A 14,790-nucleotide genomic window follows, 5' to 3' on the forward strand; every position below is an offset into this window, starting at 1 on the left:
TTAATAGTTTGAAGGTGAAAAAAATTTTTCTGGCATCCAATCCAAATCTCCCCAGTAGCAACTTGTGCCCATTACTGCTTGTCTTTACCATGTGACTCTTTGTAAAAAGGGAATCTCCCTCCTCATGATAGCTCCTCTTTATGTACTTGTACATGGTTACAAGGTCTCCCTTAAGCCTTCTCTTCTCAAGGATGAACAAACCCCATTGTCTCACCCTTCCTTCATATGTCAGGTCTTCCAGTCTTCTGATCATGATGGTAAGAAGCAAGAGAAATAATGAGATGTTTATTACTAAGTAAAAGAACAACCTGCCACAAGGATGCTGTGACCTCCAGCATCTTCTCCACCTCCCGGTGTCACAGACCAGGCAGCAGTCCCAGTACAGCAGTGGGTCTGTCATCTGCTCTGTCTCACAGTGAGCAGCAGGATCAGTCATCACATTTTCACAACAGTAGGCCCCGTGTTTCGTCTGGAATATCTGCCTGTCTTTTCCAGCCAGGCTCTTGGTTTCTCTGACTTGCATAGTAGGGTAGCAATCATTTAGGCAGAAAGCCAGATATTAATAACCAGGTTAAAAAAATTACACCTAAGGAGGGAAGGACACAATTCTTCTGACACAAGTAGTTGTCAAGCATCACAACAGATTGTTACTCAGTTTAGTATTTGGCCTAGAAGTATTTCTTAGGTAATCTGCAGCTTTCCTTCTTGTCCCTCATTGTCATAAGTCAAAATTAATTTGTATCTATACCTGCAAAATGATACTGCTGAAAAAGCCTGCTACAACAGAGAGTAAGCTACAGACCTTGATTGCAGGTCCTGATCTTTAACAGAAGGCTGATGGCACTATAGCCACCCATTTTAAGACTGCTGTGTGTGACATCCTTTCTGGGCCATGGGCACACGGCTGCATTACATCTTCCCCACACACACTGCACACAGAGTTATACCACCACAGCTGCCTCCCCCGCACCCGTCAGTTTGTCTCCTTGCTGCCAGGGCAGGGTTTCTGTATCCTCTCTGTGATGATGGATGTTTCAATTGTGATAGGGGTCCTTATTCTGTGCAAGCATCTGAAAGCACTTTGCAAAAATAGCTCGCCACTTTGCAGACAAGCAATCTGATGTGCAGAGATAGGAAGCAGCCTTACTCACCTTAGAGGGTGTTTTAACATTCACGACCACCACAGTATCCTCTCAGAAGCACAAATGACCTTCTCCTTGTTAGCACAACCAGGAGGCCCCCATTTTCCTAAGGTACTGGAAAGATTAAGTGACACAGGTCCAAGGTTGCACAGGAAGTCTGGACGGAGCACTGGAAATAGATGGGGGCCCTCCTCAGTCCCTCCGCAGTGCCTTGACCACACGACCATCCTTCCTCTCTTGAGGTTACACACCAGGTCTGTGGTGGAGCCAGGAATAGTACCCGAGTTTCCTGATACCCAAGCTGTTCTCCTGCACTACATACAAAGTAAACATAAATATCAACTTAAAGACATTTAGAAACCCATGTCTTGCAATTAAATCTAAGACATCCTGTCTGAATCCAAAGCTTCCTACCTTTCAGAAGCTGTGAAAAACCTCGTTTAGAAAGTCCATTTCCACAAACAGGGCAGCTCATCTCTCCTGCTCTTTCATGCCAACATTGCAAATGCCACTTGTCATGGAGAAGTTTGCAGGAGGAGGCACAGGCTGAGGGGTGCCCTCTGTGGCCACCCTGTTGAGACCTGGCACTGAATGAGGACAAGCTCTCCCTGACTGCTGCAGGGTGCAGAGGAGGAGAAGTTACAGGTTGAGGTGGGGACATGAAGGGATAGTATCTCAATGACAGCCTAAGAAGGGATCCCAGGCCTCCGAGGTCCTGGCACAGTGTGCCATTTGGCACTGGGGGGATGAACCTCCCAGGGGGCAGACTTGCTTAGATCAGCTGTGGGCTTTTATGTCCCCCACCCATGGGGACATGTGCTGCATCAGTACTTGAAGCTTTCCTGGGAAGGGCCAGAGATATGCTGTGTCAGGAGGGGCACAGTGCCATGTGCCCCTGCAGCTTGTTGGAGGCTTTCCATTAATTTAATGGGCTTTGGATCAGGCCCTGAATTCCCAGCTGTCCTGGCTAAATGGCCTTCCCTGGCAGGCTCTCCTCTCGTTTTAGAATGAAGAGGCCTTACAGAAACCCTGCTGACAGGGAAGTTCCAACCACTTTTTTGGTAGCAGAGCTCCTGCCATCAGGTGAGTACTACCCTAGCAAGGCAGAGGCAGGCAGGCACATTTGCTGGCTCTTGTTCACAGTGTGCATCAATTGCGTGTGCTGCCTGCTCTCTGTCACACAAACACATGCATGAATTCCATCCCCTGCTCAGACCCTTTATTTTTACCCCCAGAAAGGCACAGGTACTAAAGATAAAGAGCATGGATTCAGTGCTCCACATTGTATGTCTCAACCTGCCCTGCTCTGGTCACCAAGAGCTTCTGTATACACACATACACTCAGGTTTGGGGGGCTTAGTGGTCCTGTACAAGAAGTAGATACATGTAGCTGCAGCCCAAATCCTGATCAGGACAGAAACAGAAGACATTTGGCTTATCTGTGTAGACAACATTTCTAAAGGTTCTTCAGAAAGCCAAGACCATGTCCTCCTTTTTACTCATAGTTTGTTTTCCTTTGCTTACCAAGCTCAGCACTTCTGATAATTAGCACATTCAGACAAACAGAGATTTACGAAGCTGTTTCATTTTGAAGCCATTAGATGGATACTAATGCCATGCCTCTTTACATGAGCAAGGAGCTGTGTGCTTTTCCTGACCTTTGCCTGACACCATATCGAAGTAGTACTCACTGTAGAACGAGACCTGCTGTTATAGAGGCACTCAACCATCAATGACCTCCTGTTTGTTACTGCTCTTTCTACAGAAACATTAAGAGGGCCCAGCTGAGACCTTGGCACTGACCATGAAAAGTGCAGTGCATCATAAGAGACAAGCCTGCTCCAAAAAGCTTGAGAAGAAGAAACTGAGAGAAATAAAGTGATTTGCCCAAGGTTGAAGAGAAAATTAGCAACAGGGCTAGAAATAAAACTTACCAAGACCCACTTGTTTGTCCAAGCTGTGAGATTATGTTGCTACGAACACCTGCTGATATACACAATGTCATGCCTCAGTTAACATATGATGCGTCGACTGGTTATTGGCAGGTTGATGTGTTATTGCTCAGATTGCAAATGTTGTTCAAACTATCACTTATAGGTTAGGCTTTAATGCTCCACATCAGTCTCCTTATGAAAATTTTCCCTAAAAAGATACTTTGAGATCAGCGAAAAGGATTATTCTTTTGGGTCACTTCAATACAAGTGGTTGTATTGATCTTGTCTTAAGATCAGTACAAATAGATTGATCTTGTAGATCAATAGATCTTGTCTTAAGTTTGGCTTCATGAGATCTTACAGAAAGACAAGCCTCTGCAGTGTGAGTTTTCAAGTGACCTCACACCAAAGTACAGTTCCAGTGTTTCATGTACTTATGTACATTAAAACAAGGGAAGCACATATGCACTTTACAGCTCTAGAGCACCAGCTTGATTATTATATAATTGCTTGATTATATCTGCTATCTCACTCTTTATGTTTAGGATAGCATTCCCTTCCCCTAAATTGAATGGAAAGAGAGGATTTTCATCGTCTCCCTGAAGCTGCAGGAGGTGATCCTCAATGATTTGGGTTCAGCTTTTATGAAATGGAAGAACACTTCACCTGTTTCTGAAGAGCCTGTGCTAGTTAACATGCAGCAAAATCTGAAAGAGAACTACTTAGGGCAAAATAAATTGGAGAAATTGCCAGAGCATCCAGGAGCAGATCAGGGGATAGGATCGTACCTTGCCCCAGTGTGAAGCCAGCAGAATTGAAACTAAGGATGCAACTACTGGTTTGGATAGGTATCATAGCCAGAAGAGTTGTGGCCACCAGTTAAATCAGTGTCACACTTTCCTGGAAAGGGAAATGTCACCTCCCAGCAGGTGTAAATGGAGGAGCTCACATCCCATTGATACAGATCAAACACTTGAGTTGGAAGCCCCTGCTGATGTGTACTTAGTGTCCCGAACTCCCCTGGACTCCAGGCAAGTGTATGAGGTTGTGAGAAATGAAGAGCTGAGTCATGATGGACCCCACACCTGGATGGCAACAGACTGCACTTGCATTGCTCTTCCTTGAGAAGTCATGCTGTATGTGTTTAAACACAGTCCAACATGACTCAAGGTTTTGATAGGCATTTGCCTTTGGGTAGGAGTCAGCACAGCCATGATGTCAACAGTTCAGAAGGTTAGGAGGAGAAAGAGGAGGGGTCTAAAAGGATACGTTATTCCCCAGTCTTTATGATACATCTCTGTCCTACCCCATCCACCCATAAGTCCACAGATATCTGTCTAATGCCTGGTTGAGAGGTTCAGTGACTTCATCACTGATTATGGAATAAACATAGCACTCTGGTTATCATTAATAATATTTATTTTGGAAAAATATTTTAAAAATGAATTTCTTCATTAACAAAATGGTAAAAAAACTTCAAATAACATTTGCACAATATTCCATAAATACATTTATATACAAAAAAATATAGTCACATAGACCCGAAGTGCCTTTATACATATTTACCAAAAAATTTAAATTATAAAAAAATGAACATCACAAAATACACAAGCTTTACAATTATCATGAAAATATTTTTACAGATTCAAAAAAATAACACACTTTTTCTCACCTAGTAAAAACACATTTTAGTATCAAAAAAGACAATAAAGGCAGTGTTTGTGTCTAATTCAAGAACAGACTGGCTCATAAGAATCCAAAATATACACTTCAGGCAGTGCATGCTTCTTATGTAGTAATTAAGTCCATTCATTTAAATATATATAGAAAAGCAACTGACCATAGTGCAATGATAAATTTCATAAAAGGCAGTGCAACAGTAATCTTTGAACACAGACCCTTTGCCTGGTGTCCATCTTGTTCCTTTATTTGCAGTCACTTTGCTAACTTCAGTAGAGAACCAGCTCAAGCCTGAATTTAGTTTCTCAGCAGCAGTCAGTGAAGGAATCTATCTCCCATTCCTCTTTCAGCAGCATTCATTGGGGCATGTCTCCTCTGAAATTGTTCTGAATAACCACCTTGTCATATCGCCTCTGGTTTACACCTGGTGAAAGAAAACACAAGCAGAAATCAGGAGAGGTTAATGGAAAGCAGGAAGAGAGCTGTACAATTGCAGAGAGTTGAGGCTCTGTTTTTAGACCAGGCAAGAATGGACTCTGCATGAAGCACACTAAGGTGTAGGCCAGCAGGCCACAACCACAGTCATTGTACCCATATCTGCAGAAGTCATCATCCATAGCAGCAAGCCACTGAACTTGCCTTTGCAACATCCACAGCATGACAAACTCAAGCTGGCTGGATTTCAGCAGGTACAAATCACTGTGGCACCACCTGCCCTGGTGTGTGTTAGACAAGGGTTGCACACTGAGAGCTTTGTCTGATTTTCAACTGCCAAGCAGTATACTAACCTCAGTTGCTATGATGCACTCATCTTTCTCTTCTGATATGACATACACCGACTGGTACTTTGTGTCCTTTGAAGTGGAATATACTGAATCTGGCCGTTTTCTTTCAGAAGTGTCACTACTGAAGACAAAAAGAAACAACACAGGTCAAATGAGTGCTGCTAACACTAGCTGAGACACAGACACCCCCTCTTCAGAGTCAAACTGCCCCCTATGCTCATATGTGAGAGATACCTCTTTAGGTGTACTGCACTTTTCTCCTCTGCCTCTGAATCATATGTTTCACACTTGGCTTCACATTTGACATGTTCCTCTTTAACAGAGTCCTCATTCTTGAGTTCATGCACCAAATTGTAATCCACGGATGGGTATCTGACTTTGTAGCCATTTTTATCAGAGTTATCACTGTGAAAGTCTACTTTCTTATTTGTGTTTTTAATCTGAGTAGCACCAATGACACTTATGGAAATGTCCTTCTCACGCTGGCAGTTTGCCAAGTTGTTCATGGTCTCAGTCTCACTCCTGCAGGCATCAGGCTGGTGGTGCCTTTTCTGCACTCTGAGCCTGACGCAGACAACCACAGCAGCACACCCCAGCAGCATCATGAGGACCAAAATAATCCCGGCGCAGACGGCGATCCAGGGGAACTGGGAATTCTGGCCTTCAGTATACTTCTCAGTGAAGTCAACAATGACAGGTCCCTGAGGTGGCTCGGGGAGCAAAAATTGGCAGTTGAGCCCACCATAGCCCCGGGCACATTCGCAGACATAGCGGTTGTTTCTTTCATGGCAGGTGGCACCGTTGTGGCAGGGGTTGTGTTCACATCTGCTCACTGGGGTGCTACAGTTCTTCCCGTTGTATCCTGGGGGGCAGGTGCAGGAATAGTCATTGACACCATCCTGGCAGGTCCCTCCATTGACACAGGGAAAGGAGGCACAGTCATCCACATTGTCATCACAGTGTCTCCCAGTGAATCCAGCCTGGCACTGGCATATGTAGGAGTTCCCCAGATCAATGCACTGGGCTCCTGCAAGACATGGATGGGGACAAGAGGTGAGTGATTATCAGACAGACCCAACAGCCTCCCACTTGCTGCTTGTGGTGCAACCATCGTAAATAACAGCTGAGAAAAACTTTCTGAGATGTTATCTCAAGCTTTGCCAAATGTAATCCACCATAAAAAGCACAGTTTTTTAAAGAAGGCATTTGTTAATAATCAGATCTACTTTCTATTCTCTAACTTATTCTTTTTTTAACATTTCACACAGCTTGAACAACAAGATTAGCCCAGATCAGATTGACACCACAATCTCATGCTACAGAGTTTGAGTGGCAATGAATGAGGAGGACTGCAGTAAAGAAGGTCTTCGCTAGTTTAATCAAAACAGGAAGATTACTACTACCAGATTACAAGTACTAATATTTATCACTTGTATGGCACTTTGCATCCACAAACCTGAAAGAGTCTTTGCAAAACATTTGCAAGTATAATCCTCCACATTTTTATGCGTGAAGCTTCAAGCCAAGTCATCTGGCTACAGCCACCCCTTGAGAAAATGCAATCTGCAGCAGTGGCCCAAGCCACACCACTACTTTTTAAGTAGAGTTCCTCCACCAGGTCAACTATTGACATGACATGGACCATGACTGATCAGTGGGCCTTGTTCTGAACTTCAGACCAGAAGTCAAAGTAGCTGGATGGTCTCCCTTTGAAGGTCACTGTAGCATGTTTGGCCTTACCATTAGCACAAGGGCTGGAACTGCAGTAATCAATTTTCTTTTCACAGTTGAACCCAGAATAACCCAGTGGGCAGCGGCAGCTATAACCCCCATCAGGGTTGTCGGTGCATCGCCCACCATTGAAGCATGGTCCATCAGCACAAGTCATTGCACTTAGCTCACAGTTTTTACCATAGAAGCCTGGGGGGCAAGTACAGGAATAACTGTTCTCAAGATCCTGGGGGGAAGAAATGAGAAATGGTCAAAATATTTATCTGAAGTTGCTTTGGAACCCAATAAAGGATTTTGAAAATCAGTAAAACTGACATTAACTCCTCCCTTAGAGTTCCAGATGGCACAAGCAACTCAAACTTACAGTGCAGCTTCCACCATTCTTGCAAGGGTTGGCGTCACATTCATTAATTTCAATCTCACAGTTGGAGCCTGTGTACCCAGGTCGACAAGAACAAGTGTAGCTCCCCTGACCAGTGTTGGTACATGTGGCACCGTTCTTGCAGGGCTTGTGGTGGGTACAGTAGTTCAGGTCTGTAAAAGAAAAAAAACAGAGGACAATCAAAATACTTGCTAGCACAGAGTGACTGAACTGGAAAAAAACTCTTGCTTTCTGTGTTTTAAAATAGATATTTGGCCAAAGACTAAGAACTCACCCTGGTTACAGAAAAGGCCACCCCAGCCTTCCTGGCAGTTGCACTGCCACGGCTGCTGACAGGTACCATGAAGACAGCCTGGGTATCGGATGCACTCATCACAATATCGCCCCTGCCAACCTACTCTGCATCTAAAAAATGAACAAACAAACAAACAAACCAAAATGAAACAAAACAAAAAGTCTTGTCAGATTTAGACTTGTCACAGTTGGAAAACCTATCACAAATTCTGCAAACACACTGATACCAGGGATCAAATTTCCTAAAAGCCACAGTGATCCTTCATGTGAAAAAGTCACTGAGTCCAACCGTAGCATCAGCTTTCATCAATCCCAGATATTTCTTCCACTTCCTTAGAGAAAGCCATGGTTCCACATAGTTAATTTGTTTACTCTAATAACAAACAGCTAAACCTTATTGTAAACTCATTAGGTCAATATTAATGGCACTGATGTTTGATTTGTAGTTTAATACTTTGATCTGACATCAGATGGATTTCTCAAATTACCATCTAATATGAAGAAAGGCATTTTAAACTGACCCTTCAGATGACTAATGGCTTACTTAACACCAGAGCATCAATGCTGAAGTCAATGTAGGGAGCAGAAGAGAATTGGAAAACTTACTTGCATTCCCCAGGCTTGTCACAAAAGCCGTGTTGCTCATCGCATCCAGGTAAACAAATCGCTGTTAAAGAAACAAGCAGGGAGAGACATCAGCACTGGGGCTGAATGGCCTCCCTTTTATAAGTCTGATCGCAAGAGCACCTTGCAGGTGTGGGGTGATCCCCTTTTACTAGGTTGGTGCAGTTGAGTGCAGCTGAGTTAATCTCTGGAGTCTGCGGAGTATTGATCTCACCCCGTAACTCGGCACTTTACTTATCACCAGGGATGAGCATTCTTCTTAATACAGTTGCACACAGACAAAAGAGGGCTCACAATTGCTCCCTTCCCCACAGCCACTCACCCCCCTTCCCTTCCCAGGGAGGGTCAGAAGTCCTTTTTTCCAATTCTATGCACACAGCTCCACCTCTTAATATCCTCCAAAAGTGTGTGTGCAGATAAGAGTGGACAGCTGGTGTGCAGGGTGCCAGTGCAAGACAGCTGCTCTATTGTCTATTCTCTCCCAGCAGCTGCCCTACTGCAACAATACCCCAGTCCAGGAGCCAATGGGGCCAGCGGCCGGCAGCCAGGCAGCCTATCCCTGCCCACAACTAATCTATGGCACGCGCGTGATTTCGCTGCAAAGAAAAACTTTTTTTTTCTTATTCAAATAAATAAGTCTAAAGTTCTTCCTCCCTCCTTCCCCCCTCCCTCTGCCCCACTCCAAAAAGGGGTGGGTGGGTGAGTGCAGCCCTGGTAAAAGAGGTAAACGGGCCAGCAGGAGGGAGGATGAGGGAAGAGAAAAAAGGGACTTCTGCTCATTACTTTGCCTGGTTATGGAACTCATTAAGCAGGCACTGCAAAGTTTTAATTCAACAAAGCCAGCCCAAGACAATGGCATGCGAGGGGAAGTGGGGCGGGGGGGTGGGGGGAAGAAAGAATCAGCGCTGATAATCAGATCGCCTCCAAGTTAGAAAGAATGGAGCTGGGGGCAAGGCGACGGGAAGCAATCTGCAACTGGCAGCTCTGTTCGCTAACGGCAAAACATTCTTTCTGCATGTACACACAAACACATCTCCCCTGACTAGTATGTTTGATTTCAGTCACTGTTGCAAGCTGTTTTTTCCTAAGAGTGAAAGCAGAGGGAAGAACATATATAACAAGATAGATGGACAGCCTTTTACTCTGCTGTGGGAAGAGCAGCAACCTACAGGCGTCCAAAAATGCTGACAGCCCAGAAAGAGCTCATTATCAAAATGCTTCCTTTTTCTCCACCCCTTGACACAACATGGGAAAGCTTGTAATTCCTATTTTAAATATTATCAAAGGAAATGCAAGTCCCTCTACCTGTTGTTGCCCCTGCTGTTTATTGTGCAACATTGTACCATGAACTGCTGAAAGCATCCTAGCAGTCACTAATAGTGTGAATAATCAGTCTGGGCCTGTTTGATAGCAGCTCAGCTGAGACCACAGTGTAGGTGGTCTTTAGGGAAGAAAAAAAAAAAAAAAAAAAAAAAAAAAAAGGGAAAAAAAGAGCCAAACACAAGAAGAAAAAAACTTGAGGCTGCTTTGTAGCCTCTAACTGTTTTCTCCCTGTCTGCCTGGCCCTTCAGTGACTAGGGGAACACTCACCCAGCATGTCATCTGCCACTATACTTCAGATCCATGTATTACATATAGAGAAAATATCATCACATGCTGCAGCAGGAGCTCTGTGTGCATGTTTGGGTGTACACTGCTATGTATCTATGAAAGACAGTAATCTTGTACAAAGCTGCAGATATCTGACAACCCTGTGATCTGCTTACTGTCCCAGCTCTTTCTGCTGTATCAACACACCACATTCCTCAACAACTCCAAGCTCAAGCAGAGTTTCAAACTCATGTTCCTCCCTCCTTTATTAGTAGTAATGATCATGACAATGGCACAGAAGAGAGATGGAGAAGAAGTTGAATGTTCTTATGGTTCCTGGTGCAAAGATCTGTCAGTGGCAGTTTATAAATTCTCTAAATGAGTTATGTACAGTTTAGAGATCACAGAGAATATTCTGGACCTCCCAATACATTTTTAAATATAAGATAGGAAGATGTCAAACCTTAACAAGTGTAGCAATAGGTTTGCTGCATGAATGTTATCAAAACCTAGCTCCCTCCCCTGAAGCCATGTACCCTGTAGATGACAATCTAATGCACCATGGTTGAAGGGGTGGCCAGGTAAAAAATGTAGTCATAATCTATTTTAATAAATCCTCAAGCAACTGCTGAATATTTTCCTATCAGATTTGATGTCTACAGCAAATGAGCAAGAGTGTAATGCTGGCAATGGCACTTTGTTAGCTGGAGGGGGGGCTGTCTGCATTAACTTTCTGTGGCAGTGTTGAGGACCTCCCATCACCCACATAAGTAAAGGCTATGCACAGCATGAGACCTCTACCCACTGTAGCTTGCTTCACCCTTTCTTGTGGTGCCTGATGACAGAGAAACAACCTCCCTCACAAGAGCTCAGGGAACTTTGCTACAGCTGGCACCTTGGGAGACAAGAAGTTAGACACTCACGCTCAGTGCAGTACTGGCCTTTCCAGCCTGGGTTGCAGACTTTCTCGCCACGCTCCCCACAAGTGAAGTGACCAAAGGCATCATCGCGGGGGCGGCAGAAGACAGAGCAGCCTTCTCCATAGTAGTGCTCATCACAAACAAAGCGATAGGAGTACTTGAGGTCAGTGCGGCCACTGCTGTGCAGGTCCTGGGACCACTCTTCACCCACTGCCAAGTGCCTCTGGGTGGCCAAGCGGCTGATGAGACGCTCTGGGTTTTCTGTGTCAAAGTGGAAAGGACAAAAGTAATTTGGGAGCCTGAAGCAGATAGGGGTCTAGGAAGACTCTCAACTGAGAAGGGAACTGCAGAGGCAGGATGCCAACAGGCAGGGTGCCAACAGGTTTCCTTCTCTTCCTATGGTCTCCCAAAGAGAAGTACAGGGAAGGGATGGGAAGGAACACACTGCACACTGCAGAGAGAGAGACCACAGAAGAGGGCTGCAGGGTTGGGATTATTCCAGGGAAGAGTATGTTTTGGGAAGGGTCTGTTTTGGGACAGTTACCTGTGGTGAGGTCATCAGGAGAGTCTGTATGCAGAGCCTCAATGATGAGCGAGAAGGTGCCCTGGTGAAAGAATAAGCAAACACAACACATAGGAGAATGTGAGAGCAGGCAGGGCCAGAGTCAGTGACTCTAACCCCCAAGACATGCCTGGGACATTGATGGCTCCTTGGAAAGGTGCTCACCCAAGTAGCCAGTGGGGATGGGATGGGATGGGATGGGATGAGATGGGATGGGATGGGATGGGATGGGATGGGATGGGATGGGATGGGATGGGATGGGATGGGATTCGAGCCGCCCCCTTTTGCGCCGCCCCTCTACTTACGGGCCAGGTGAAGCCGAAGGGGAAGCGGATGGGATTGGTGAAAGCGGGGTCGGCACCACCCGCGCCGTCAGGGACGCTGAAAGAGTTAGCACCGAGGACGGGGGTGATGGCGCTGCCGTAGGTGCAGGGCGGCTCAGGGGAGACACTGGCCTGGTAGTGCTTGAGGCAGACGCGGAAGAAGGTCTTGCAGTCGCACTGCTGCAGCCCGCCACCGCTGGGGCCGCCCCCGCGGCAGCAGTTGCGATTGCTGAGCAGCCCCTTCTTATTGACAAACTCCTGCAGCTTCAGCTCGAAGACCCCGGAGCAGCCGACCTGCAGGACGGGGACATCGGCCGTCAGCCCGCCGAGCAGCCCACTCCCCCGGCCCAACCCCAGCCCCGACGAGCATCAGCGGGATTAACACCCCGGTTCCCGACGCTCCTCCCGCTTCTCCCGCTGCAACAGGCAGCAATAGACCCCGGCACCTCCGCGGGACCCCGCAGTGCCGGGATCACTGCAGGTATTTCTACCCCACCCCACCCACCCCCACTCCGTGAGCACTTACCTGGCAGCGGTTCAGCAGCACGGAAAGGAGGGCGAGCGTCAGCAGGAACCGACCTCCCATTTTGGAGAGGCAGCTCTGGTGCCCTCGCTGTCCTCCCACTTGTCTTCTCGTCAAAGGGAAAAGGGGAAAGCGTTTCTCGAGGGAAGGGAAAAACACAGCGGCTAAAGCCGGACGCCCCAGCAGAGCTGGAAGAGTTAGTCACAATCTCCTTTCAGGAGTGTCTCTGACTTTTTTCCCTCTGTCGATATCTCTTAGGTGTAGCCTGTCCGCTACTGACAGCTCTTTTCGGGTGGCAAAAGAAAAAGAAAGGGGAAAAAAAAGAGAGAGAGAGAAAATAAAAACAAAACAACAAAAAAACAAACAAACAAACAAAAATCTTTAAGATTGATCTGCTAAAATCTTTTTCTTTCCCAATCCACGATGCTCCTCCTCTTCTCCAGGAAGAAAAATAAAAATAAAACAAAAATAATCAACTTAATTCCCAACAGAGGCGGAGAAAAGGCTTCCCAAGGAAGATTAAAAATCGGAGAACTGGAAATCCCTGCAGAGGCAGCGGCGGAGGCGGCGGCAGCGGTGGTAATTCCCGGTGCGGTGCAGGAGCGGCTCTGCGCGGCTCTGCGCGGCTCTGCGCGGCTGCTCTCGCCCTGCGCACGTCGGGAACGGTGGGTGTCAAACGGCAGCGGGTCACGTCGGAGCCTTGATCCCCTTTTTGTAAAAGAAGCGAAGCTCTCTTTCCTTGTTGTGGGCTTACTTTTGTTGTTAGAGGAATCCCAGCCAACAAAAATATGTTCGTGTCTCAATAGCGGCGCACGAAGCGTGTCCGGGTGTGTTCTTACGGGGCGGGGGGAAGGAGGTGGGGGGGGTGGGATGTGTGCGTGCCTGCTCTGCTCTGCGCCGCGGTTCGGCGGCTCTCTCCGAGGGTGAAGCGCTAAGGATCTGCCTCTCCTTGGGCGCCTGCCTCCCTTATATCCCGCCGGCCGCCTGCATGCCTAATGAGATGCAAATGAGCAGCCCCCCAATCTGGCTAGAGCTGTCACAAAGGAGCCACTTTTCCAAACCCTCCTCTCAATGGATCGCCAAATGGTCAGTGAGCTGTAAAATGTGCAATCCCTCCTCCCCCTCCCCTGCGCGTTCACAAAACGTGCTCATTTACATTCCTGAAAATTTGGTAACCGCAAGAATCCCCCTTCTGCTCTAGGGAGAGGGTAACATTCCCGGTGCAAGGGAGAGAGGCAGCGCAACACGCTCCGGCGTGAAAACAACCCCGGGAGCGGCGGGCTGTTATTACCTCTTGAAACGCGCAAAGCAGCCGCTTTGCCCCCAGAAGTGACTCGGTGATCATGACCACTACCAAGGGACATCTTCAGTTTAAATGGGACGAGGGAGGTGGGAGCCAGCGAGCCGCAACAAGGGGAAGCTGAACCCTTGAAATTCACACCGCATTTTCCCTGGCATAACCGGGATAGTAGGGGAGGGGGCTATGAATTTGCGCGAACCAAGCCGGGGCTCGGTCTTTCTCAGCTCCGCTCACAGCGCTCATCCCGCTGGCGGAGGGAAGGGAGTCCCCGGCGGTCCCGGTTGGGGGGGAGGGCGCAGGCAGATTCGCAGAGCAGACCCGCGGAGCTGAGCGTCCTGCGAGGCTCCGCTGTCCCGTCCCCGCCACCATCTCTTCCGGAGAGAGCCACCCGCTCCGCCCGGGTCCCGCAACACTCTATGATTATTATCATCTTCACCACAACCTCTCCCTCTCTCTCTTTTTTCCCTCCAGCTTAGTAAAAAGTGAGTTTGGTGTGTGTCGTTCGCGTGGCTGTCATTAAGGCCGTTTGTTATTGTGTGAGGGCTGAATCAGTTAGCTCTTTGTGCTCTCAGCTGTATGGTAATGTAGACAGCACCTGCTCCCTGCACAATGCGAGGGAGAGAAAGAGCTCCCCTCGGCGCACGCTACTGCCTCTACAACAATGTCCGCACATTTTTTAAAGAAATCCCTTCCAGCGCTTCCCCCAATCCATAAAAAAAAAAAAAAAAACAACCAAACCACACCAAATATTACAACAACCGTCACATTTTTTTATATAGCTACCAGACACTAGAACTTAAAAAATGGAAAATAATTTACTGGTGCAGTGAAAGAAGGCTAGAAATTATTATCATTTGAGCAGTGGATGGATGGAAGAAGAGGGGCAAAAGTTGGAGGGCAACTCTGGCATGTCACTCGAAGCGGGGTTTTCCACTTTGTTCAGGCCTTCTGTTTAAACACCTTCGGTAGGAGTAGGCGGATTCATTAGAATGCAAGGTAT

The 14,790-nt window shown here is 46.9% G+C and overlaps 1 protein-coding gene across 1 annotated transcript in view; it reads right to left on the reverse strand.

The window, feature by feature from the left end:
* Window positions 1-12,553, reverse strand: part of DLL1 (delta like canonical Notch ligand 1) — a 37,171-nt gene extending 24,618 nt beyond the window's left edge. Inside the window, exons 1-10 of the mRNA XM_054396777.1 lie at window positions 12,494-12,553; window positions 11,950-12,261; window positions 11,627-11,687; window positions 11,086-11,343; window positions 8,555-8,615; window positions 7,929-8,059; window positions 7,637-7,806; window positions 7,282-7,498; window positions 5,776-6,568; window positions 5,545-5,662 (exon numbers count right to left, since the gene is read on the reverse strand). Coding sequence (XP_054252752.1) covers window positions 5,545-5,662; window positions 5,776-6,568; window positions 7,282-7,498; window positions 7,637-7,806; window positions 7,929-8,059; window positions 8,555-8,615; window positions 11,086-11,343; window positions 11,627-11,687; window positions 11,950-12,261; window positions 12,494-12,553 — 2,181 coding nt within the window. The remainder of the gene's footprint in view (window positions 1-5,544; window positions 5,663-5,775; window positions 6,569-7,281; window positions 7,499-7,636; window positions 7,807-7,928; window positions 8,060-8,554; window positions 8,616-11,085; window positions 11,344-11,626; window positions 11,688-11,949; window positions 12,262-12,493) is intronic.
* Between the last annotated feature and the right edge of the window lie 2,237 nt (window positions 12,554-14,790).

Source organism: Indicator indicator, chromosome 2 (genome assembly GCF_027791375.1).
Source record: "Indicator indicator isolate 239-I01 chromosome 2, UM_Iind_1.1, whole genome shotgun sequence".
In the NCBI taxonomy this organism is placed as follows: domain Eukaryota; kingdom Metazoa; phylum Chordata; class Aves; order Piciformes; family Indicatoridae; genus Indicator; species Indicator indicator.